Genomic DNA, 27,392 nt, shown 5'->3' with positions numbered 1-27,392 from the left:
GGCGCCGCGCTGGCGGCGGGAACGACTAGCCCAGGGCCACCTGGTCTGAACGACCACCATCATCACCTCTGTGCGGGGAACAAGCCCCAACACTGGTGAATTGCTGCAGCTAGGAAGGATCTGAACATCCCAAACCAGAGTAAAGAGGCCCGGCTGACCCAGGCCGCGCCTGAGCCTCTTCCCACTTATTCTCGAGCGTCTTATGACAGCAAAGGTCCGAGGCCCCCACTCCATCAGATAAACAGGCAGTGGAACCCGCCTCGGCTGGTCTGCGGCTCCGCGAGCCCGCGTTTCGGCCTCTGCCAGGAGGCAGCCCCAGGGGAAGGTGGAGGGCGCTTCCTCTCCGCGACAGCAGAGCTGGTCCCCTGGAGTGCCACCTCCCCGGGCCGTGAAGGCTGGGCCTTAGCATCTCTAACCAGTCCCCAGGCGGGCTAGAAAATGGTCTCATTCCATACTGTGGTCAGATGCTTTTCTGTCAATAAGAAAACAGATCAAACTAGATTTCCTTTGAGATGAAAAGTTTATTTGCCTTTGCCTAGAAGCAAAACTAGTGAAAATTAAAGTACAAAAATAAATACAATTTACATTAATGGACATTCCACCCAAAGTAAAAAAAAACAATAAAAATAATATATATAAATAAAACTTCATCAAAAGCACAAAACAGTGCCTGGCACTTTTATGAGAAAAAGCTGTGAACATTAAAAAACTTGGAACACACACACACCTTTATCCCTAAATTAAAACACACTCAAGTTTCTCACCCTTAATGTAAAACTAGTTTTAACTTCCTCCAAAACATACTATTTGTTTTAGCTAATTTGCAATACAGTATACACAAAATCTGTAGCATCTATCTTACCAGAGAGACCCACAATGACATGAATTAGCTGTATCCTGAGTTTTCAGAATGAAAAAGCACAGTTTATCATTGAAAAGATAATTTGATATATTTTGCCTCTAAATACAAAACTGGTAACTTGGACTTTTTTGACTTTCTCATTTTCTGGTTCACTCATTCAATAATAAATAAGTCTCAATAAAGAAAATCAAGTTGACACCCGGTGTGGATTATTTTCTATCTACAGCTGGATGTAAAAGTTAAATCTTAAATGGAACAGAAAAGCTTTATCTCTGTATTTTTAAAATATTAAGACTATGTATAGGCTGTATTTCCAAAATACCACTACCCCATTAAAATTCAAGTTAGAAAAATTAAACATATACAGTTGCAATTTTATGCAAGAAGCACAAAGCCCTTTTTGGAAATTGTGACATTCTCCCTGATACAGCCATGCTCTCTTGGTAACATTTGTTGGTTGGCAGGTGATGAAAAACACCTTAGACATCAGTGCCCTTAGGTAATGCAAGTTTTTAACTAGGCAATGTTACTATCTTATTTTGAAATCCAGATTTAGTGTTATATTATTTAGCCCTTTATTCTCTCCTAAATCAAGCATGCTAGAAAAGGCAGACTATGAAGAAATAAAACAGACTAAATAGAAATCATAACCGCATGCAACATGGTATTCTTATTTTACAGAAATGGATATAACAATGCAACCTTAAATCTACATTCAAGATTGTGCTGCCTTCACCCACTTTGCTCCCCTCTATGCAAAGATCTAGCACAGCTGTTCCTAACAGTACCTGGGTAGCATGTGACTGCCAGGAATGTGTGCTTCTGACCAGGGACCCACAGCTACTACTGCGTTGATTTTAGGTGACCACAATCAGAGTGTGGTGAGGGTTTATTCTATGAGGTTATAATGTAAGTCCAAGAATATGGCCTCAAGTGCTTTAAGTTGCAAAACCAGGGAGAAACATACTTGTGCAATAATTTCCCTTTGAATAGAACAGTATCTAATTTGTTTATCAAATTTAGCGATCAGTATGAAGAGATGAATGAAATTTATGTTTTAGAACTTTATAATTTGTCATATCTTTTGTTATTTTGTAAAAATAAGTCCAAATGTCCTTGTAAAGTTTACAAAAAGGGTCTCCATAGACATCTGGGCACAGAAAATATACTATGTTTCTACAGGTTAAGCACAGAAATGAGGCAGTTACTAAACAAATTTGTCTACACCCAATCCTAGGTTAAGAAGAAAATGAGGAGTGGGGCGGGAATTACCAGATAATTGCTCAGCCCTTTGAAGTCACTCTGCCTGTGTAAACAGAGTCCAGGGTTAAACAGAAAGTCTTGGTCAGGGAAAATAATACAGACAATAACCGTGCCCCCCCCACCCTTCTATCCTAATGAATGTTGTCTTCTTAAATTGTCGCAACATTTGGCCGCTTTCTTTGGATTTTTCCTGCATATGCTCCTAAAAAGAGAACAAAACTGACATTACTTCTCAGGGTTAGTTTTCATATGATACCATTTAATGAGTGCTTACTACACTAAGGCACCAGGCCAGGTGACATTCAGCATCATATTTAACCCTTACCAACAGTAACCTTGAGGTAGAAACTGTTTCGACCATTTCAAGGATGGCATGGGACTGAGGCCTGGTGCAGAACATGCCTGAGCCAGCAGAGCTGGAAGCGGAAGCTCCTGGAAGCCAACTCCACTGCGTTTGTTATGTGACTTACCCATTGCTCGTGACTACCTTCTACTCTGCTCTCATTAATGGTTTCGAATTTGTCTACAGACTCTCTAGTCCAGCACAAAACATCAAATGAGGAAATGTTTAAAAACATGGCATCAGAGACTGAAATCTAGTTTGTGAAAACGAAATAATTTGAAATGCCTGGCAGCGTACTTGAACACGCTTTAGAGTCCTCCCCTTCAGTCTACAGCATGACATTCTACCATCAACACAAAATGAGTTTCCACTCCTTGCTTAAAGGAACCAAATCAGAGCACAATTTCAAATTTGTTTAAAACATAATCCAAGCCAGGTGTGGTGGCCCATGCTTATAATCACAGGTTCAGAAAGCTGAGGTAGGAGGATCTCGAGTTACAGGCCAGCCTGGGCAACTTAGTGAAACCCTCTCTCAAAATAAAAATATAAAGGGTTAGGGATGTAACTCAGTGGTAGAGGATCTCTGGGTTTGATCTCCAGTACTGAGGGAAAAAAACAGAAAAGCACCATAATCCAGGCCATGTAAATCTGAGCAGGACAGAGTAATTTTTCAAGAGCAAATATGCACTCTTGTGTTCAGATTCATCGATAGTATTTTAATCAGTATGCAAAATTCTCAGTTTATGTAATAAAATTCTTTAGTCTTGTTCAACTGGTTAAACATGTAGTCATATATTGATAAATATTTTAGAAAAACAAGTTAATGTTCTTTAGATACATATTGTTTAGCCAAAAGTTAATTTCATTTGTTTTTGTTGGTTTTTTTTTTTTTTTTGTTGTTGTTGTTTTTGGTACCAAGGATTGAACCCGGGGGCACTTAACCACTGAGCCACATCCCCAGCCATTTTAATTTTTTATTTGAAAGAGTCTCACTCAGTTGCTTAGGGCCTTGCTAAGTTGCTGAGGCTGGCTCTGAACTCATGATCCTCCTGCCTCAGCCTCTAGAGCTGCAAAGATTACAGGCATGCACCACCATGCCCAGCTTAATTTCATTTTTATTTATAATTATGCTGCAGTCTGACATGGTGACCCAAGCCTGAAATCCCAATTACTTGGGAGGCTAAAGCAGGAGGATCTCAAGTTTGAGGCCAGCCTGGGCAATTTAGCAAGACCTGTCTGAAACTACAATTTTAAAAATGGGGGTTAGGAAAGTAGCTTAATGGTAGGGTACTTGCTTAGGATGAATGAGGCCCTGGGTTCAAAAACAAAAAAATCATGTTGCCATGTAATTAAATCTAAATAAATATAAATACTGAATTTCATTGTATATTATTAACTGCAATGACTGCCTGTTCATCCTTTGTACTGTTGAGTACTACTTAATTGAAATTCTAGTCACTACTCTGCTTATTCACAAGTGACAAATAGTGAGATGAAATGCATGAGAAAAGAACATGGAAAATAGTCACTGTGGCAAACTGATGATACGAATTCCCCAATGACTTTATTTACATAAAGTATAGCACTACAATGGAAAAAACTGAAATGTCTTCAAACATCACATAATTTCACCAGCAACAGATCTGGTGTTTGGTCTGAGTTCTTCCAGACCACAGGACTGCCTGCCCCTGGAGGAAGCAGGTCTCCAAGGAGTAATCCCCTTTCTAAAGCAACCCCCCACTGTTCCTCACAATGTATTCAAAGAGGCCCTTTAAAGTATCCTCTGAATGATACTCACTAAGGATTCAACAATCATTTCAAAGTTTTTATCAAAATTTTGTTGTTTCTTTGAACTTATTTTTGTTCATATAAGTTCAAAGAAACAATAAAATTTTGTTATTTGTTCATATAAGCTTGTAAGAACATGAAACAAATTACTTTTTTGCTTATTCCCTCCTAATCTGCAGGAACTCACTTAGTAACAAAAGCTCTAAAGTTTGCCTAATTGTTTATAAGTGGGAAGGTAAGAATTAAAGGTTTAATCTTATCTGCCAGGTGATTAATTTAGCTGTCTTTTAAGTGTTTAGAAAGCAGCATAGTTACAGCACAGCATTTTCAAAGTATTTTTAATGGACCACATAATTTTCAGTGAGCTTAATCAAAATGTCTAAAAAAATATAAAGCATTTTGTTAGGAGGTTTGGATCAGCTCAACATTGAATTTGTCCTCTTGCCACCATAAAGAGAAATTTAAAAAACAATTTTAAATTTAGCCCTTAAACAGTCCTTGAATAACGAATGAAAGGAGAGCTTTAGCTCAAGCTTCTGACTGAGCAAGATTAAGAGGCCCTCCCCTCTGGCGTATTCACTGGTGACCCTGTGGTCGCAGGGAGAGACTCCTCATCCATCTGTCGTCCCCCCATGCACAGACACAAATGCTGTGGCTGGGGCACTGATCGAAGCTGAACGCACCTGCAGAGACACAGGTGTCAGCTGACCTTTATCTTTTACTTATTTGTAAAAGCAGTTTTCTGAATTAAGCCGGGATAATTGTACAAATTATTCAGAATAAAAAAATACAATATTTTCCATAGAATTAATATGAAATCCAGGTCAGATTCCCTGACTGCGACCAAACACTGGCAGGAAGGGACGCTGACAGCGACGTCTATGCCCAGGTTATGGTGGCAAGGGGAGACAATACATCCCACGGGGGGGCCGGGCCGGGCAGCTCGTGCACTTGCTTCTGGCGAACGGGCTTCAGAGTTCTACACACCTGACACGGCAGCTCTGCTAGGCACTCTGCTCTGGGAAGGCTTCTGTCTATTTTGCACAACCCCCTTCACTGATGTCTTAGGGGTTCTAATTGAATATAAAAACATCCATAAGTCACTTGCATTAAGGTCTAAATGTTCAAAATTCAAAGAAAGCAACCACGCTGCATCACCCGTTCAAAGTACAAACATGCTTGGAAAGAACTGAAGTCTCCTGCGTGAGCAGAACGAGGGAAGCCACAGCTTTGCCTCAGCAGGAGACGATAACCAGGGCTCATACCTTGTTGGAGAGTCACTCCAGTGATACTAAACTTACTATATGAACATTCACAAATATTTAATGAGTAAAATGGTATGAAATGAAAAGTAAAAATATGCCAACATAAGATGATAACAAAAACACATACACAACAGCACACCAAGAGAGTTATCTTTACAGACAAAACTTTAATAATAAAGTTCTTCCCATACTATGAAATGTATCACATTTGAAAACTAGTTTATCCTTTATGTAAAGACACTATAATTATTTTCCCTCTCAAAGCTAATCTTAACTGGAATTGTTTTTAAGTACCCGTGTATGGCATTCTTACCCTTGTCTACTAAGTAGCCTATGAACAGGTGCATTCTGTCCTTGGTTTGGCTGAAGGACTCTGTTGACAAATTAAATAAAAAAATTAATTCAAAAGTATAAATTCTGTTTTTCCCATTTTCTTTCAATGGACGAAAGATGATGACAGAGGCGCTGAAGTCACTATGCTATGACATGGCCTCTGTATTCCCATAAAGCAAGCCAGACTGATGAAAATACATTAACATGGTATTTATATCTCACTCACCAAGAACCCACACTTACAGATTTTTATTAGGAAAGAGATGTCCAACGTGTGCATAACACCTATGTTTGAGATAATTTACTTACATACCTCCTTACAAAGGCCAACTTTTCTTTTTTTCAAACATGAGAGAGAAGAAAATATCACTCATTTTACAAGAGTGAAAAACAGATCAGAAATATCAAGTTATCTTTCTAAGATTTTGTGAATAGGTACAAAAGATCCTTGGGACTAAACTCGACATGCCAGGCTCAAATTTCTGCCAGAGACACCATGTCCTACAAAATTCTCCAGGACCATCTGACCTCACCCGTGGCCAGCAAGAGGCCCAGGTGTTAGTCTGAATCTGAGCCTAAGATGCTCACATCAGCAAGGGGTGTCCTACTGATTGTAAAGCAGAACAAGTTAAAAAAAAAGGGATTTATAAAATTTTCTTTAGGAGAAAACAATGACAACTCACTGAGATGAAGTGATTTTTCTCACCTTGTTTCAGAAGGATTTTGTTTAACCAGAAATTTCTTACTTGGCATTCCCATTTCTGCAGCTCTAACACAATAGAAAAAATAAAGACACAAACAATAGATTTAGAGAAGGGAACAAAACAAGCTTATAAATGTGACATGATGACAGAAACAAATCATCATTTAGAAGCTGGAATAATACTGAAAGATCTGTGCTAAGCATATTAAAGACTTCTTTGGGCCTGGGGATGTAGCCTGGGTTCCATCTTGAGCACCGCCAAATTAAAAAAAATAAAATAAAATACTTTCAAGAAGAATTTTTAAAAAACACTCATTAGAATAGACTTTAAGTTTTTGTCCTCCCCCAACCCCCGCCAGGAAATCTTAGAATATCAGAAGAATGTATTTATGTGATATAAAATCAAACTTTGACTATAGGGACTAACTATAAGACTGGTTGGTTATCAATCATGCCGGTTGAATTTTGATTAATTCATTTATCAAAAGTAGAATCAGATTTTACCATTGATTTTAATGAAATCTATATACAAATATGGGGATTTCTATCAGCTCACTGCAGAAAAGTGAACTGTTCTTTATTTCTAATTTGAATATACAGACAACTAAATTTAATTGGTTTGATGAGAATGTGACATTTTTAAATGAAAAAACTCACTTCATATACTTCTTCCTGTCAAGAGACTTCTGTGTTGCAGCTGAAAGAGCCACTCGGGGACTTTTCATTTTATCCTTTAAAGTACAAAAGTCACTTAAAACTCCATTAGTCCCAACACCACAACCACACTGTAATACAGGATGATCCCAAATTTGTGGAAAAGCAGATCTTCACTAATGCTCTTACTTAATCTTCCTTAATGGAAGCAGTCGAATTCTAAAAATTAAACCATTTTTGGCAATAAAATAATATAAATTTTGCTTATTTTTCTTTTGCCAACCATAGCAAGATTACTGATTCAAACCACAGACCACCACACTGATTTCAAATTAATCTGGAGCTTGTTTTCTGACTCTGATTTCAAAAAAGGCAAAATTCACATGACAGTTACAAAAATTTTAGTCAGGAGCAGCTGGAATTTTATAAACTATCCAAGCAAAACACTCAAGTTCAACTCCAAAATCCAATCACAAAACAACGTGTGATTCTTTCATGATGTAATTATTTTAAATGGTCTACAGATTTAAATGTTGCTGGTAATACTGGAAATTACTATGGTTAAGAATTATCAGAAGGGTCCTGAAATCAAACAAACAAACAAAAAAAGACATTTAATATCAATTACCCCAAACTCAGAAGAATTTCCCTCATTAGAAAATCTCATACCATTTGCCTGAGCATTTTCTCTTTGCGAACTTCTCGATCATGATGTAGAATAGACATTCTTTCAGCTGCATCCATTACAAAGAATATGTCATGAATGCCATACAGGGCAGCTCGCAGCTACATGAAAAAGAAGAAAATATTGCCACATTGAAGAGACGAGGCCAGAGTTCAGCAACACATGTATACTATGTGTACTTCTTTCATTTAGAGAAAAAGGTTAAAGTAATTTTCATTGAAAACTATTTTCAGTGATTAAATGAAGTGAAATACAACACTCCCCCTCCCGAGGCTCCGATTATTAGTGGAACTAAGCAGTTGCCTAGGAGACCTTCAGGGCACCACCCCTACCTGCGCGAATACCCTCTCCTGAAGGGATGCATCTTGTGCTGAAACAATGCCTCTCTTTAATGGTGCTTCTGACTGGAAGCTTCTTATGAATTCCATAGTATCCTGAAAAAAAGAAACACTCCTTCAAAAACATTTTTCTGGAAAGATTTGTGATCACTGGATTTCCTTTTGTTCTCAGTCCAAAATTGCTGAGAACGTAAATAACACTATTACTGATTACATGTCAAATAGCACTCACTTTAAAGTGAGACAAAAATATATAAATTACTTATTTATGTGTTATTTTTTAAATTATGAGTGGGCAGGCCTCAGTAGGCTGGGCTTCCTGTGTCCCAGTTTCCTCTGAGCCTGTTTTTCCATGTTCCCTGCTGCAATGAGCTTTCTCAAAAGTCCTCTCTGCCCAGGCTGGTAGAGGGGGCTCCAGAGGCAGCAGCCAGGTACTGAGGCCACACTGGCTAGGAAGGGCCTCTGTGGCCACTCCATTTACGTGGCTGAGAACTGCCTGCTTTAAATGGTTCTGGGTTAAGATTCTGACTGGAATACCCCAGCATGAGTTTACATGTGGCATCCAGGGACCTATATGCAGAAGCATTTGTACAGTATAGCAAATGCCAAATTTGGAAAATAATTTTTAAAAATTTGTTGCTGCTGGGTATAGTGGTACATGACTGTAATTCCAGCTAAGCAGAAGGCCAAGGTAAGAGGACCCCAAATTTGAGGCCAGTCTGTTAAACTTAGCAATAACTTTCCTATGTACATACATGAATACACCTCAGTGAATCTCCATATGATGTTCAATCACAAGAATGGGATCCTAATTAGAGTAAGATATACTCCATGTTTGTATAAATATGTCAAAATATACTCTACTGTCATGTATATCTAAAAAGAACAATTAAAAAAATAAAATAAAAAGAGTAGGAGATTTAGCTCAATGCTTGCCTAGAATGTTCAAGGTTTTAGGATCAATTATCTGTACCAAAAAAAAAAAAAGTCTACGCTGATGAAGAAAAGGAAGACAGTGATGTTGACGACATTCAACCTGTTACCAAATTTAGCTCTGTGCTTCAGAGACCAATCAGCCCTGCAGGCAGCATTCCCTGAAGCATGTGGGTGACAGGCCTGGCATCCCTTCCTGAGGATGAAGACACAGATGACCACAATGGAGAACATAGTGAGGAGGACACAACTAGGACAAGGGACATGCCCGCATTTTACACCCATGAAGAAAGATTATCCCATGGAACAGCACAGGGCAGAGACACACTGGAGCAAGAAGGAATGCTCTCTCTGTCTGGGAGCAGTAGAACATCAGCAGATGGGGCGGGGGCGGGGGGGGGGGGGGGGTGTTGCAGGGGACACAGAAGATCCACTAAGAGATCAGGAAGACGGGAGGGAGGGAAACCACACGGCAGCTGCTGGACGGGGTGAGGATGCAGGTATCCACCACTGAGAACGGTGCTGCTACTCTAGGAGCCTGTTCCTAACCCCAGGATAGAGCTGTGGCTTTTTCGCTATGGAGTGGAGTTAATGAGTCTTTTTCCTTCTCCAAAACTCACTTAAACCAGTTCTTTCTTGAGACAAACTACACTGAGACAGCAACTTGTCACCATAAGAAGAAACTATGACCTTTATTCAGAAAGATGAATTAACTTATTAACCAAAAGGATATTTGTAGTTTATCCTATACCTAAAACTCCCTGTGTCTAGGTGCCCTCCGAGTAGGCTTCTAACTCCTGCCTTAGCTATGAACTGTGCGCGAGGCAGTCCACCTGGTGAAAGACCCGGAGCTTGGCTAAGCAGATAGATTGGGAAGGAGAGAGGCTGAAGCAAAGAAAGGCCTGCTTGGAGCCTAAGGATACTCTCAGCCTAAAAAGGAAGGACCAAGAACTCAGAGAAATCCTGGCCTCTGTTCCCACAGGGGTAAGTGTTCTAGTTTGGGGTCCAGATTAATTAATTCAGCCATCTCTACGTAGCCTTTTCAAAGCGAGCCCAGCCACACATCCACCACTGCTGCGAGGACTCCTGACTAGCTTTGGATGCTTCCACCCCGTCCCCCCAGGCTGCTGTTGCAGCTCTCAGGGGGTGTCATTTCACTTCCCACCTCGGCCTCGTCTTCCACAGCAGAACAGTGAGGAACCCTCAAAGTTCTTCAAATGATACGTTATGTCTTTGAGTAGCTCAACAAATCTAGGTTTTCTATATGGCTTGTTCTCATTCTTTTTTTTTTTTTTTAATGTTTTTTATTTTTTAGTTGTACTTGGACACAATATCTTTATTTATTTATTTATAGGTGGTGCTGAGGATCGAACCCTGGGCCTCACACGTGTTAGGCGAGCACTCTATCACTGAGCCACAACCTCATCCCTGTTCTTATTCTTAATTAAAGCCATTAATTTTTTTTAAAAGTAATGCTGACAAAAAAATTATAGTCAGACTAATAATCGAACTTACAAAATTGCCTATATTGCAGTGACTAAAAAATGTTTGATCTACATTCTAAACTAATGTCAGCTGGGAAGACTAATAGAAACTAAGACAAAAAGTAGAATGTGAATGATTTACAACAATCTTACTTTTACAGTCTGTCGAAGCTGCTTCAGCTTATCTGTCTGCATAAGCCTACGAGTAAGAAATCCTTTTGCCACGGCAGTTATTCTATTAAATTTTGCTTGTACTTCTGGGTTAAAAACCTAGGAGAAATGAGAAAGATGGTGTTAATAATCTGAGCACTATATTATATTGTTTTTTCTTTATCTATTACAAAAGCTAAATTCCTTTCTGTATATTTGCTCTATGTAGTTTCATATGTACCAAAAGCTAAGCTAATATGACGTATGGAAAAAAACATTAATGTTTTTTCAGCCTAAAATAACATAACTTTCAAAAAAAAGACACGTTGCCCCAGCATGGTGATACACACCTGAAATCCCAACAACTCAGGAGGCTAAGACAGGAAGATCTCAAATTTGAGGCCAGCCTGGCCAACTTAGTGAGACTCTATCTCAAAGTAAAAAAATTTTAAAAAGGGCTGGGGATGTAGCTCAGAGCACTCCTGAGTTCAATTTTCAGTTAAAAAAAAAAAAAGATAGATCAATAAATAGACATATATCCAGTTTGCCCACCTGAGACCATCCAGTTTGGGCCCTTCCAAAAGGCCTTGTAACTGAGAGTTTGGTCATACCACTAGTTGATGATCCCCAGAGGTAGAATGGTACTTCATTTGCAGAACCAAAGCTATATTGTAAAGCAGAACTTGTGAAACCTAGAGAAATATACATACATATTATACTTGATGTTACATAATCAGAATATGCAGAACATGCAAGTAAACATTTGTGACTCATTAAGAATAACAACTGCCTCTGAAACTGACCCACAAATGAACTTAAAATATTTATGGACTTCAAGCTTATACACCAGATGGGTCTTTTCAACACAAAAAGCATCTCAAGATAATTGATGCTGTGAAGATAAGCTCTTAAAAGGACTGGGGAATTACAGGTAACTCAAGATCACTTGGGAGATAAAGAATTGTGCCTGAACTCCAAGCTTATCACCTGCTGCAGCAGTCAACACAGACAAGGACAACCTCCCTGGTATTTTCCTTGCAACGGGTCTCTTTTCACAAACACCTGCTCACTGGTCTTTGATCTACTTACTCTCATTTCAATTTTAACTGGTTACTAAGCAGCTGACAAACAGTAGTGGGATGGGCATGGAATTACTTGAAAAAGGAAGCTACACTTTAAAAAGTGTGCCAAATAAAATATCTTACTGTAGGACAAATTTTTTTTTCAAATGAAAAGAAATTTTTAAATATTTACCAGAACTATTCAAATTTGAAGTATGGAATGAGTCCACTTGAGACACCATTGTTTCTAGCAAGCCAGAGTCGCTTATTTTCCTCCATTCTAACTCTGATACATTGGTAATGTTCAATCCAGAGACTTCTGCTGAAATCACCTTCTTCTCTTTTAACATTTTCTCCTGTTCTTCTATTTCCTATAGATTCACAGTTTATTATAACATGCTAGTCCTCTTATTTAATTGTATCCCCAAATAGTATCTTAGATTGACCCAAAATGATGAAATTAACAGCAAGTTATTTAAAGTTTTGCTCCTAAAAATAAATAATGACTTATTGATTTTAAAATGTGATATAATAACTATAAAAAATCTTAAAACAAGCTGGGAGCACTGGCTCACACTTGTAATCCCAGCGACTCAGGAGGCTGAGGTGAGAGGATCACGAGTTTAAAGCCAACCTCAGCAAAAAGCAAGGCACTAAGCAACTCAGTGAGACCCTGTCTCTAAATAAAATACAAAATAGGGCTGGGGTTGTGGCTCAGTGGCTGAGTGCCCCTGAGTTAAATCTCTGTTACCCAAAAAAAAGAATAAAAAAAAATCTTAAAACTAAGTATCTATTTTATGATATTGCTCTTGTGTATTTAAGTATCTATTTGTGAAATATCTTTGAAAAATATTAGAAGTTTTGAATTAAGGAGTCAATAAAGTAGTCTCATAAATCATGCAAATACTTTTAGATAAGGATCTGAATATTTGACTTCACATGAATAATAAAAATATTATCCATGTATGATCCCCTAAAATATTTAGGGGGAAAAATGAACAAATATTCTACATATAGCCCAAATTCATAGGACTCCTCAACCTTCACTTACCAGCCCTGTCCCCCAACATTTTAATTCCTCACCTTTTGCAGCCTTTCCTGTTCTCTTTCCTGCTCAGCTATGAGGAGTGATAACTGTTGGGCATGCTGTTCTTCTAATTTCTTCCGCATTTCTTCAAAAGCTAACATCTTGCTTTTTAGTATCTCCTCACCTTCTGAAAGGAAACACAATCCCTCAAATTTAGAAAATTCACTACAAGTCTAATATCTGATATTTTATATCCTCAATTTAAATTAGCTTTTGACCAGAGGGCATTCCTGGAGCTCACATAATACAAACAAGATATAAAGCCAGGTACCAATGTGAACCACATTCTCACCTGCCACTCCTCTGATTTCATACTACCCAATAAAGAAAGGCTTGTATCTCAGCACCTTTAGCCTCTCATTCAACAGATCCCAGCAGATCTGAACTGACAGAGCCCAGACTCTATGTTCAGGCAAGTGTCTCCAGAGGCTAATCACACGTGGTCCTCAACTGTGTCTCATCACTATTTACTTGACTCTTGTCCTTCTTCAGGACCTCTGGAAAACATCCAATCCAAAAGATTCAACATCCAATCCAAAAGAGTGAATATTAAATTCAGATATTTTAGTTACCAACTAAAGAAATTATTGAGATATGGGGCTGGGGATGTGGCTCAAGCGGTAGTGCGCTCGCCTGGCATGCGTGCGGCCCGGGTTCGATCCTCAGCACCACATACAAACAAAGATGTTGTGCCCGCCGAAAACTAAAAAATAAATATTAAAAAATTCTCTCTCACTCTCTCTCTCTCTCACTCTCTCTTTAAAAAAAAAAGAAATTATTGAGATATCATAACTAAATAGGAAAGAGGGGAGACAGACTGAAATGCTGAAATACCAAGTATTATACAGATGCAGAAAGTATATATTCATGGATTCATCAAGAATCATTCTTTCCAAATTATATAGTCAGTGATTTTTAGCAAGGACAAGTATATTAGGTTCTACTGCCCTGCTGATACACTCTTTGGCTACAACAATTTGCACTTGCCTATGTGCAGTTTTTCGTAGGCAAATAGAATAATAATCTTCCACAAGAAAGGAAAAGGCCCTCCTCCGCTGAACCATTCGATGGACCGAAGTCCATTCCGCATGGTCTGAAGAACTCTGTAAATGAAGACAGACACTGAAAGGCACACCCAGCCATGGGCAGCTCTCAGCTCCCTTGCCCTTCCTGACAGCAGCCTCCTCTGTGACCAGCCTCACCTCTCAAGTTTATGAAAGCACTGCCCAACCTGCCACTTGATTGGTTTTGTGTTCCTCTGATGACCACAGAGGCAGCCTATAGGCCACACGAGGTTGCCTACTTGGAGAACACAAGTTGGTTCCCCATGTACCAACTGGTTTTATTAGAGGTCTTACAAAGGTAGTTTTAAGCATTTTGCCTCAGCCTCACTTTTCCCATAAGTCTTAAAAACTTGATTTACATCTTCCGTATAAGTAATGAAGAATTACTAACAAGACAACAAATAAAGACAAGTGTTAACAAGTTGTTAATATAAAACCGGATGCAGCAGAAACATGAAATAATGTTTATCAATAAAGAACCATCCTTCAAACACAACATAGAGCCTCATTTGTGATACTTAATCTAACAATTTGATGTTAAAAGTGTTTATCAAAGGGCCAACAACATGAAGAGCTCATTACAAATCAAAGAGCAAACTGGTAAAAACACTGAAATCCTAGTCCAATGGAAGACCTCATGGCAATACACTGGATTAAAACTATGATGTTCATGCCAGCATTTCCTCCAGTTATTAATATTTTTCTATAACACCAAATAGACTACGAAAGCTTCAATTTTTAAATAAAAAGTCCTTTTAAGATCGACTTTCTTAAAAGTCAAACAAATAGCAACAAACTAGAGCTAATTATATGCTTTCTGATAAGATCAATGAAATTAAGTTCCCTTATGAAGATATGAAGACAATTTTTTTTTGAAAAAAAAAAAAAAAAAGTCAATTACATGTATTAAAACCAAGGGGCCATTTTCTTGGAAGGTATCAAACACTTCAGAGGGCCTTACCTTTGGTACTGGTTTCTAACATTTTATTCTTGTTAATGTAGACAGATCCCTTAGGGTATCTTTGTTCTGGCAAATGTTGCCTCTCCTGTTCAGCTATTCCAGTTGTTAGGACATAAGGGCAGTTTTCCTTTTGCAAAGTATCAATATCTAAATCAAGTCTCCGCTTAACTTTTTCAAAACTATTATCCAAAAACTGTTCATTTCCACAGGACACCATAGGTGTGTCCATCTCTTGTCTGGTATTCTGGTTTTGCATCAGTAAAGGAGACGGGTTTTTTACATCATAAGACTTATTCAGTTCCATCTGTAAATTGCAGGAGTTTTTCTCTAAGGTACTGGCTGACTTGAGACCACTCACAGTTCCAAAGTTGTGACCTGCTACGCACGGACTGATGGCATGTGGTTCATGCACTTTGGGTGCTACAGTACTAGAAGTATTCATTTTGTGTGTTCCTCTCTCATCAGATGTTAGCTGACCTTCTGCAGTAGCAAGTCCATGAGTAACTTTATTTTCTAATTGATTTCCTAAAGATTGACATACCTGACTTGATTTACCAACAACCATATCCCCTATGGCTTCAGATATATTTTTGCTAACATAAACCTGGTTAGAACAAATTCCTGCTAAGTCAACTGGTAACTTTGGCACAGTTTCCGGTACATTGGTTTTTTCATCAGTATCTGAAACAATTATGTCCACTGCTTCTTCTTTTCCTTTAGAGGTTAACTCACAGGCATTTATTGGGTTATTTATGAGTATATGACATGCTGATGATGGCCTGGAACGCCCTCGATGCATTTTAGGACTCAAACTTGGCTCTGGACTAGGTAATTTGGCATATGAACCTGTAAGACTTTTGATAACATTGTTTTCAGTAATAAAAGTGGGAATGACTTTAAAATCAGATTCAGAATCTGAAACAGTGGGATGGCCAGTTCGTACAGGTATGTCTACCTTAGAAAAGCTAGCTAAAGGTGACGTAGTCATGCTGCTTGCCTGAGAGGAAGCACCCTGGAGAAGAACGTTTGATTTATTAAGGCTTGGTTTGTCGGGAAACACTGAGCCACAGTGTTTGCCCATCAACGGGGCTTTCTCCCTCACACAGTCACTCACTCTAACAGCATCATTTTCTTTGTCTGAATGACTCTCGTTAACGCTCCTCTTTGCACTGTTTCTCAGGCTGCGTCTAGATTGTTCCCTCTCTATATATTCCCTTGACTGTTTCATCAGGTTCTGAAGACTCATTATATATGGATCTGGGGTGACTTCTGTCCAGAGTGATGGATTCTGTTCTTCATGTGTTGCAAGAAGACCATCAGAAACTAGAGTCTCCTGTGGGGTTGCTGAAGAGATCTTCGGAGATGCTTCATTTTCTGTGAGACTAATATTGGACCTATCACCCTGCTTCAGAGAATTAAATCCTTCTGAATCTCTAGCTAAGTCTATCCCATTAGGTTTACACTGGTCCTCATTATCCAATGGCAAAATTCCAGTTTTCTTTTCAATCTTTGCTAAAGTAGAGTGTTCAGTAGGGCTTGGCAAGCCATTTGGAAATGTAGCAGGAACATTCAAGTTTCTGACTTCTGAATTAGAGTCAATGGTTTCAATCTCCCATTGATCAAAATCACAGGCATTAGGTGCTTTTCTAACCTGAAAAAGACATTTAAAAGTTAATGTCTTCATTTCACAAAAAGGTTTTGATTTTTACTGTTTTCCACAAAACAGAAATTGAAGATTCAGAGTTCTGACATTTGAAAACACAGAGCCAAACTACGATGGCTAGTTTCTATAGTATCTTATATCACATGGGAATCAAATTACTATTAAAAAAAAAAATCTACAGGTCATCCTAGCCTTTTTACTAAAAGAAAGAAGAAATTCAGGGCTGGGTGTTGGCTCAGTGGTAGAGCACTTGCCTAGTATGTGTGAGGCACTGGGTTCGATCCCTGGCACCACATAAAAAAATAAACAAATAAAATTAAGGTATTGTATCCACATACAACTAAAACAATATTTTTTTAGAAAAAGAAGAAATTATCTAATTAGATTCAAATATGAACATATATGTATACATATTCATATACCCATGGGCAATTCAATCTCAGAACAAAGTATTTCCTTAACTTTCTTCTGGTATTATCCTCATCCATCAACTGTTCCTCCTAGGACAGCTATCATCTAAGGATAACAGAAGCAATAAATACCAAGCAATTAAATGTCTTACACACAAATGATTCCCTCTCCAATGAACTTGTTTAGAACATTGATTAAGCAAAAATAATTAAGAAGTAAGACTCCTGCCTCCCACATGCTTACTCAAAATTTAACTAAAACAAATCCATAAAATGAGGCAAATTTGTAATAAATAACAGCTCATCCATGTAGCTTAAGGTATTTAGAAATAAGAAATTAAATTTCAACTTAAAACTCAATTCATAAAAAAAATCAATTAGATTAATTGGCAAAAAGTTAAAACAGCAACCTATTAATGCATTTTGAAATAAGCAAAAGTGGTAAACATTTGCTACGTTAAGATGAAGACAACTATATAAATAAGAGATCCAAAGAATAACAAATTATATTTTGTATCTCAATAATACAACTTTCAGAATAAAAAGTGAATTAGGGGAGCTGGGGTGTGGTTCGGTGATAGAGCGCTTGCCTAGCATGTGTGAGGCACTAGACTCGATCCTCAGCGCAACATATAAATAAATGAACAAAATAAAGGTCCATCAATGTCTAAAAAAATATTTTTTAAAAAAGCGAATTAGGATAGTTAATAAAGATTATACAAACACATGTTAAACTGCCAGCATTACATGAATGTGGACTCTGGAGTCCTGAATATTAAAAGATTTGGGGGATGTTTTGTATATGCCTGTTTTTTTCATAGGCCATATGGCCCTCTGGTTTTAACTTACAAATCCCAAGACAGGTAATGGTCTCCAGGTACTGTGCAATAAACAATACAACAAGGGTTCTTAGTCATACATAGCCTCAGGACCAAAACCAACCAAAGGAGATGTTTTCACCAAATCCACAAACATGTTCATAAGTTCAAGCAACAAATTATTTCTTTAGAGAAAATCTTTCACATTTCACATTTATGATATTCAGTAGCTATATTTTGTATACACTACTGATATGAGCCTTTGGCTAGACAAGCTAAATTTCTAAAAATCTATCATCAAATCACAGGTTTTACAGGTGAAATAGACCTTAGAAATTTTTACAGAATTTCTCTATTTGAACAATTAAATCATAACAGGTCAACATTTACATGTTCTTTTAAACAGAAGGTTTTCAGACTCAACAATAATTTTACTAGTAGTGCATTTGATATATTCTTCAATGAACCAATAATAATATGACATTTTTGTTTCAAGAGCAGAAAATATTAGGACAAAAGCCTACCTCTTAATAATTTAGTGATATACGTTATAGTTTTAAACCTAATGTAGACAGTAATTATAATCTACAAATTAAAATCTACTACCCACACTACATATTAGCCACAGAGAAATGAAGGTAGCATTTAGTGAGAAATATCCTAAGGTTCATTATACATTAGTCATCTAATATGAATCACAAAGACAAACCACCACCCTTAGGATTATGAAAAAAAACAAAAACTAACCAACAAAATAATATTATGTATGGCAGAACTTATTTGTTTAATCTAATTTGCTTCTCTCTTTAGTATGAAATGACTCAAGACTTCAAAACAAGTTGTTTATACAAATCTAACCTAAATAAAAATAATTGCAAAAGGTGTAGAAATGTTGTTTGATTTCCGTTTGGATCTAGAATATATCTGGGTAATTCCATTTATCGGAGTTGCATTTTATGTATCTACAAGCAGAATTTTCACACATACAAAATGGGGGGTAGTTATTTACTTTAGCTGAGAATGAGAATAAGGTCCTTTAGTCAATAGTCTGATTAGTTCAGGGGTTAATCACAATGGCCAATTCTATCATTTCATCATTTAGAATTCAATGTTTTTAGAGTCATAAGACATAGACAATAAGCAATTATACTCAGTGTATGGTGCCACTGTCCAAGTACCCTCTGATTCAAGTACTGAGCATTACACTAAGAAGCAAATGAATTCTCTTTGGAGTAATTTAAATGGAACATCACAAATTATAAAGCTTCTCAAACATAACAAAAAAGCATACAATTAACTTGTTAAATATAAATACATTTCTGAAAAATTAACACAAATGCTTACTTGATGATTTCTTAATTTATGATCTAAAAGATTCGAGTTACACACCTGAACATTTTCAAGAATCTCCTGCACACGAGTCAGTAAAGCTTTCTTCCTGTTAACCTGCTTTCTGGCTTCTACATCAAGGGCTTTCTGCTTTTCTTGTTGTAGTTCCTTTCTCTTCTCACTATTTAGCTGTAAGACACCATAAAAAAGTAATTATTTTTCAATGATAAAAATATAAAATCATGTGGGCTGGGGATGTGGCTCAAGCGGTAGCTTGCTCGCCTGGCATGCGTGCGGCCTGGGTTCGATCCTCAGTACCAAATACAAAGATGTTGTGTCCGCCGAGAACTAAAAAATAAATAAATATTAAAAATTCTCTCTCTTTAAAAAAAATATACATAAAATCATGAAATTTTGGATCAAATTGACTTAAAACCATATGCAAAAGCCAGAACTAATATATACTAAAAGAAAAATAGACAATGCATGGGACAATTGACTGGGATGGGTCGTGTGGGACTGTTCTGTAGTGATCAAAGTGCCCGGTGTGGGCATGAGTTAAAAAGATGTATCCAGCACATCAAAACTCAAGGAACTTTTAACACTCAGGACTGGTGCATTTCACTAAATGTAAATTATTCTCAATTGGAAGAAAAAAGTTAGACAAAAGAAAAAAATTATTCATTGATCAAATGCTCTAAAATGACAGAAATAAAATTAGCTCTTTGGGCCAGTGCTGAAATATTCATTTGGCAGCAATCACTTCACTGACTCATTTCTTCAACTTTTAATCTAATCACTACACATTTACTTCTTTGCTGCCTCAAGAAAATATCAAAAGGTTTCATGATAAAAGAAACATATAATGTTTTCTTTGCCAACAAAATCAGAACATTTTTATTCCACTTTATAATCGTCAATAAAAATATAATGTATGTAAAAAATTGAAAGCTTCCAAGTTTTTTGTTTTTCTTTTGTGGTACAGAGGATTGAACACAGGGGTGCTCTACCACTGAGTTACATCCCCAATCCTTTTTATTTCTTATTTTGAGAAAGGGTCCCACTAAAGGCTGGCCTTGAACTTGTGAACCTCCTGTTTCAGCCTTTCAAGTCACTGGGATTACAGGCTTCTGCCTCCTGGACTGGTGCATTATATACTCCTAGAGTGGATTCAGTCTTAATTACTAAGTCCTAAGAAGTTTAGTCAAGACTTATTTCAGATTTTCACAAAATATGTCCTAAAAAACTATTGAAAATTTAACTAGTCATCTATCAAATCAGCATAAAAGCACAGATAGGGACAGACATCAGATTTTGCTGTTAAATAAATAACTGATGGGATCTAGACTCTACAATAACCTCAGACACTTTGTTCCATATTAAATCAAGCAGCATGTCATCAAATAGCTGATAAAAATGTTACTTTAAAATGTTCTATTTACATTGTACCAAAAAATCACTACAGTTTACTTACTAATCAAAACGGGGAATGTATACATTTAAAGCACCACCTGGCAGTCACCATGATAAGCAAGAATTCAAACTAAACATCAACTGAGGGACAACTAAATATTATGTAACTTCTGATTTAATTTAATATGATGTATACAACACCATCTCAAAAGAGTTCTTGCCAAAAATGTTTAACCTGACTCTAATCAAACTTTTAGACTTAACTTCCCATTTACAGGAGTTAGAAAAACTACAGGAACAAGTTAAATATCATCACAAGCAACCAATTAGACAAATCCAAAGTTAAGCCTTTCTACAACACAACAGGTCTGGTCTCTATATATCATTAAACATCTTTTTTTTTTTTAAAGCAGAGGTGCTGGGCTGGAGATATAACTCAGCTGGTAGAGTTCTTGCCTTGCATTCACAAGGGTTTAATCCCCCCACACCACACACACACACAAACACACCAAAAAAAAAAAAAAAAAAAGCAGAGGCACCAGAAGTGGTGGTGAATGCCTATAATCCCAGCAACTCAGAAGGTGAGGCAGGAGGATCACAAGTTTAATGCCAGCTTCAGCAACTTATGAGACCCTGGCTCAAAATAAAAAATAAAAAGGGCTGGGGATTTAGCTCAGTGGTAAAGCACTCCTGGGCTCAATTCTAAGTACCAAAAAAAAAAAAACCCAGCTATAAGAGACATTTTGAATATAAATTGAAAAATGTGAATATGAATAGAATATTAGATGCTACAAAAATTTATTAATTTTGTTACCATACAATAAAGGTATTAGGATTTGACATAGAAGAATGTCCTTATTTTCAGAAAACATATACCAAAACATTTAGAAAAAAAATGTTATAAACATGCAGTTTTCAAATGGCTAGGCAATTTTTTTAAATGTATATAATTGTTGCATGGAAAAGATAGTCAATGCACTATTTTTTCAAACTTTTTATATTCAAACATTTCATTATACACAGTTGGCAGAAAATACTGACCTTTTAACATTTATTATACGAAAATAAATTTAAAACTAACTTTTTCTAATAATATTAATTTTCTGCAGGGATGTAGCTTAGCTGATAAAGTGCATTCCTTGCATGCAAAAGGCCCTGGGTTCAATCCCCAGCATCACAAAAAATAAATAAATAAAATAAAAAATATTCAGTCAGTATCAAGTGTATATAATAATGCACTCTGCCTACCTTCCTATATTCCCTTATATCTTCCTTTTCATTTCTTTCTTTCTTTTTTTTTTTGGTACCTGGGATTGAGCCCAATGGTGCTTAACCACTGAACCTCATCCCCAGCCCCTTTTTTAAAATTTTTGATTTTTTTTTTTTTTTTAATTTTGAAACAGGGTCTCACTAAGTTGCCTAGGGCCTTGATCAGTTACTGAGGCTAGCCTTGAACTTGTGATCCTTCTGGCCTCAGACTCCATAGTAGGAGGGATTACAGGCATGCGCTAATATGACAACCTAATATACCATTCTTTTAAAAGTGCAAATAGTTAACATATACTGAGTACCTCCCATGATCCGGGTAGTATTCTAAGCACTTTACATATATTAATTCATCAGTCCTCAAAACAGCCTTACAAGGTAGGCACTATTTTTATCCCATTTAACAAATAAGGAAATGGACCACAAATTGACCCAGCAGATAAGTGGTGAAACAATGATTTGAATCCAGGCCAAAAGGTTCTAGAGCCTGGCCTTTTTACCACCACTTTATGCTGTCTCTGAGAATATGCTAGACCTTAATTGTGCATCAAATCCAGCACTTTTAGATCTACCTCACTCAGTTTAATGGCATGTATAAGATTCTACAAAATAGACTACAGTTAAGCTAATCCACTATAAATGAACATTCAGATTGTTCATCAACCTCTTGCTATTTTAAACAATACTGCTGTAACATTTATTTATAAGCACCTATAATTGTAGATATTCCCCAAAAAGGAATTGCTGAATCAAATTTATGTTACACTTTTAATTTATGTTACACTTTTACACTATTTTTTCAAACTTTTTGTATTCAAACATTTCATTAAACACTTTTAAACACTTTGTTTATTCACTTTTAAACACTACCAAACTGCTCACCAAAAATATAATCAACAGACTTTCTTAGTAAAAGTACATTAAAGGTGCATTCTCCCACAACCTAAGACCCTCTAGGGCCTTATCAGATCTTTGCAAATCTTAGTAGGTGAAAAGTAGTAACTCATTTGTATTTCTCTGATTATGAACAAACATCACGCATCCTTCAAATGTTTATAAGCCTTTCATTTGTTTTTCTGTGATCTATGTTAGTCTTTCACTAGAGAAAATAATTATTTAAAAACAAGGAAAGTTTACCAGTGGAGAAAGCACAGCCACTCCATGGAAGCGAATAAGTGAAATACTCTCAGACTGAGCAGGCAGAAAGCTCTCCGTAGACAGTGATGCTTCTTGGATTCCGGCAAGAGTTTTTTCATAGAACTCCTCATACTCCTCCATCTTCCCACAACCACACTACAAGAGAAAAATATCATTTTTAATGTGCTGAGAAAAATAGATCTTAATTATTGACAAATTTTGTACAGTATGAAATACTCCTAGAATTTACCAGTCCCAGAACTGGCATTCCCAAAATTGTCCCACTGATCAGGAGCTAATTCTAGGGTACAGGTAAACACCTGGGGATCCTGTTAGACTTGCTTTGAATATTAATTTTTATGAATATTTCTGCATGTAAATCTGACTTTAAATATGATTAGTTTAGAGAGTACTAGAAGCTCATAGTGAAACCTTCTTACAGGAAAAAAGTTCTACAGTTCTTTATTAACAAAGAATTGCAAAACAGAATATTATATTTTCTTTAATAGGACTTACCTACAAAGCACAAGAAAAACTATACCATACAAAGATAGAAATGCTTTTGCAGCAAAGACAAGGCTATTTAAATAAAATACCTAATTTAAAAATTATTTTTCTATTACGAAGTTCAAAGATACTTCTATTTGCTTGGACTGTATCTTGACTCCTTGGCCTCCAGCCAACTCAGCCAGGGGTAGAATGTAGAAAACATATTGGTGCTGGGATTAATTCTGTTGTTGAAACTTGACGCCATCACCAAGCCACTTAAATCAATCGGCCCAACAATTTTGCAATTTCTGGAAAACTGATGGTGGTTATGAAAATCCCACATAACCATAAGGATTAGCCACCATAATCATTCCTATAGCAAGTGCTAAATAGTTATTGCCTGTTTTCATAGCATTATGTGCGGTTCTGTTTCCTTTAAATAAGCAAGGGAAAATAACAAAAGACGCCATTAGAATCATAACTGGCAAGGGAAACTGATAAACTGTGGAAAAAAAAACCTAATACAATAATGTTCCTTTAAGTGTTCGTTTTTAAAACAATTAGCTACTTAACAGAAAAAAAAAAAAAAAAGGGGGAGGGTGGGAAAATTCAGTTCACAGTATGGAATATGCAAAAATGAATTAAGACTGAATATGATGCTGTCCCAGGCCTCAGAGTACTTAAAAATTTAGTACACAAGAGTGTCAGGGACAAATAATACATTTCTAATTATAATATTTAATTACAATTAAAAATGAAGAAAAAACATTCAAAATTATGATTATGGGGGAAAAAAAGAGGTATGTTTTTACTTTTGATCAACTGGCAGTTTTAGCAATAATAAAACGTCTTCCTATGATTCCATCAATTGTAATTATTTCTATGTTGAGTTTATGCAAAGTAAGTCTAATTTCAAAGGAATGGTTCTCTCGAGTGCAAATGAGATTATTCTGAAAGCTTATATTCAAAAAAAGCAAAAAGTAAAAACCACAGAACCCTTTGTAATATAACCATTTTTAGTCTAGGTTATATATCTTGACACATTATATCTTGACAACCAAAATATGCAGTAGCTAAGACATAGAGTAAGTCAAATAAACCCATTTCTGCTAAATTACTTCAAAATATTTTACAACCAGCATTATAGGGAACACAAACAGATTTCTTGTACAAATAATGTAATATAGTTTCTATAGATATGCCAGCAAAGGGGCTGGGGATGTGGTTCAGTAATAGAGTGCTTGCCTGATATGTGTGAGGTCCCGGATTCAACCCAGCACCACAAAAAATAAAATATAATAAATAAACATACACACACACACACAAACACACACGATACACACACATAATATACATCTAAGCAAAGCATGAAATTCATTTTTAAAGGCCTGGAAAATTTAAGAAAATAAACTACCTTTATAGTAATAATTGCATCATTCTTTTAACAGCATAAAAGAGAGATGCTTCACTGTTTGAGAAAGTTATTCACATCCCTTAAACAGTACAAGTATCTCTACATATCGAAGATATATGGTACCATATTATTATTACAGAATAACTTACCACATATGACAATAAATAACCATTTAAATATAAATGATAATATGAGATTATGGAAGATTCCAAATTCTCCCGAGTATGACTAGACCCTTCTTATCCTTTAGGCTCAGCTTCAATGTCCCCTTCTCAAAGAGGCCATCCATGACTATCTCATCCAAATTAACCCTTCCTCAGTCACTATCACATTACCCAGCAGTTTCCCAATTTCTATAGCACTTACCACTATCTGCTATTGTCTTGTTTATTTCCTTGGTTTTTGTCTCTCTTCCTCCACCAAAATATAAGCTCCATAAGCAGAAGTACCTTCTCAGTCTTGCTCACTGAATCCCCATTATACAGAACAGTGTCAGCATACAGAAGGCACTTAATGAAAGTAGTGAATAAATGAATTAGGTCAATTGGTTCAAATGATAATGTAAATCAGAAGAAAAAAGAAGAGGGTGGACCACATAGCAAAAAACTACCAAGGAAGAATGAAATTTAGAGCACGGTCCTTGCTGACGCTATTCCCAGAGAAACTTCTACCTCTAAACTGCAAAGGTAACCATTTACGAAGTGAACATTCCACATCCCATGATTAAGCAAGAGGGTACTATGTTTCTCACACCACAATTACCACTGCTAGCAAGGTTTCCAGGAAGCCCTGACTTAGGAGACCATCCCAGTTACAAATCTACTGCCCCATACTTTACCATCAGGCCTTACTGGTCCACTTCCATTACTGTCAGCTCCAGCAGGTTCCGGCAAGTCTTGTCTTCTCCATCTATACCAGAGTGCAACTGTCCCTGTCCAAATAAGCCCCTTTGCAAACCCCATAGACTCATAGACCTGTCTGCCCCTTTACCAGTGCTCTGCCAGAAATGTCACTGAAGGGGATGGTAAAAGTTAACACCAAACTGATCCTAGCTGGTTGTTTCCCCAAAGACACACCTTTTGGACAGGGAAGATCTCTTACTTGGACACATCCTAGCTGTAAATTCAGTGTAAGCCGGTCCCCATTCTTGCCCTTTAGTTTTCTTATTGGTAAAATAGGGAACACCAGGGTATCTGTCTCAAAGGGATTGTGTAAAAATGCAGAGAGCTAATAACAATGCATGTACGCCCATTAGCATACTTGGGAAATGCAGGAAGCATCAATCAACGGGAGCTGCTTTGCTTACTGGAGAGGATAATGCTGCTGCTGCTGCTTTTTATCACTTGCCTCTGAACCCTTGGAGGACTCGAACTGGGCTTTCGAATGTAACTTAAAAACGGGGGAGGGGAGGGGACTACGGCTTCCTCTCTCGCAGTTTCCTGACCCCTCCCCATCGAATCCATCTCTAGACGGGTGCCCTCGGCTGGAACTGGGGTTAGGGGAGTGGGATTCCAACCCGACAGGAGAAGCGCGGGGTGGGAACCGCCGAGCACCATCAGGGGCTATCAAGAGAATTCGCTGTATATTATTTATTATCCTCCTTAAGCTTATGCCCCAGAGTCGCAAAGGCGGAGTGAACAGCGCTCCCAGGGCCTTTGGGGGTTGTAGTAACTGGCGATCAGAAATGGCCAATGCACAGCGCTGGGGACGCCTCGTTCTCCCGCTTGGCGGGGGAGATGGAGCAAAATGGCCCAAGCGTTTTGCGACCTGGAGGGGGTTCCGGCTTCGGCACGAGTTGGCTCCCCGGGCACCCTCTGTCCTCCCAGGCCCCTCCGAGGGTAGGGCTCCATGCCAGGCGCTGCCAGCATCCGAGCATCACCTCCGCGCTCGGCTCCGCCGGCTCCCGGGCACCCGCTCCTCACAGCCGGCGCCTTCCCCGGGATCGAAGCCCGGGCACCCGGCACAGAGCCCGCCCTCGGCACCACAGGGCGCCAATTCCGCCTCGCCAGGTCGCCTCCGCGCCTGGACCGCCGAGGTCGAGTCCCTTCTTCGTGCACACACCTGATTCCCCGACGGCCCAGTCGGCGTTTCTCCCCTCGCCACGGGCCTTGTCAGGAAACAGCAGGCTCAATTGGTTCTGACAGAGAGCAGCTCGATGCGCCGCCGCCTTCTCCTCCTCCTCCCCGCCATATTACGGGTCTCTCTGGCGGCAACGCGGGCTCCTGGCAACCGCCGCCGCCGCCACTAACACTCCACCCCTCAAGGCCGGTACTTCCGGTGATTGCTTCCCGGGCCGTTGCAACGGTTGGACCCTCCCAAACTACAACCCCCAAGGTGCATTGCGTGTCCGTGACAGGGGACGTGTTGCATACGACGAGCGAGATGCACGCTGGGAAACGTAGTTTTCGTTGCAAGCTAGCGCATATTAAAACTCGTTAGGATAGGAACGCTTCTCCGGGTTTCAAGCCCCCCAGCATGT

General features: G+C 38.0%; 1 protein-coding gene across 5 annotated transcripts; it reads right to left on the bottom strand.

The window, feature by feature from the left end:
- Positions 1 to 507: 507 nt before the first annotated feature.
- Ccp110 (centriolar coiled-coil protein 110) lies at positions 508 to 27,158 on the bottom strand. 5 transcript variants are annotated; one of them, XM_027940969.2, is made up of 16 exons: positions 26,975 to 27,158; positions 25,280 to 25,422; positions 23,011 to 23,166; positions 19,255 to 19,383; positions 14,975 to 16,625; positions 12,946 to 13,076; positions 12,056 to 12,233; positions 11,354 to 11,493; positions 10,805 to 10,921; positions 8,229 to 8,330; positions 7,881 to 7,997; positions 7,215 to 7,288; positions 6,561 to 6,623; positions 5,835 to 5,894; positions 5,244 to 5,329; positions 508 to 2,327 (listed from the first exon to the last, which is right to left on the bottom strand). In XM_027940969.2, exons 3-16 carry the CDS (start codon positions 23,149 to 23,151, stop codon positions 2,275 to 2,277), a joined length of 3,042 nt encoding a protein of 1,013 aa, XP_027796770.2. In that variant the 5' UTR covers positions 23,152 to 23,166; positions 25,280 to 25,422; positions 26,975 to 27,158; the 3' UTR covers positions 508 to 2,274. The 5 variants fall into 5 exon arrangements, with proteins under 5 accessions (XP_027796770.2, XP_071461442.1, XP_071461443.1 ...); XM_071605341.1 differs by having other exon boundaries at positions 12,946 to 13,073; XM_071605342.1 differs by lacking the exon at positions 5,244 to 5,329.
- Positions 27,159 to 27,392: the final 234 nt, after the last annotated feature.

This window comes from Marmota flaviventris, chromosome 19 (assembly GCF_047511675.1).
Source record: "Marmota flaviventris isolate mMarFla1 chromosome 19, mMarFla1.hap1, whole genome shotgun sequence".
NCBI lineage: Eukaryota > Metazoa > Chordata > Mammalia > Rodentia > Sciuridae > Marmota > Marmota flaviventris.
This window is presented reverse-complemented; position numbering and strand designations above follow the sequence as displayed.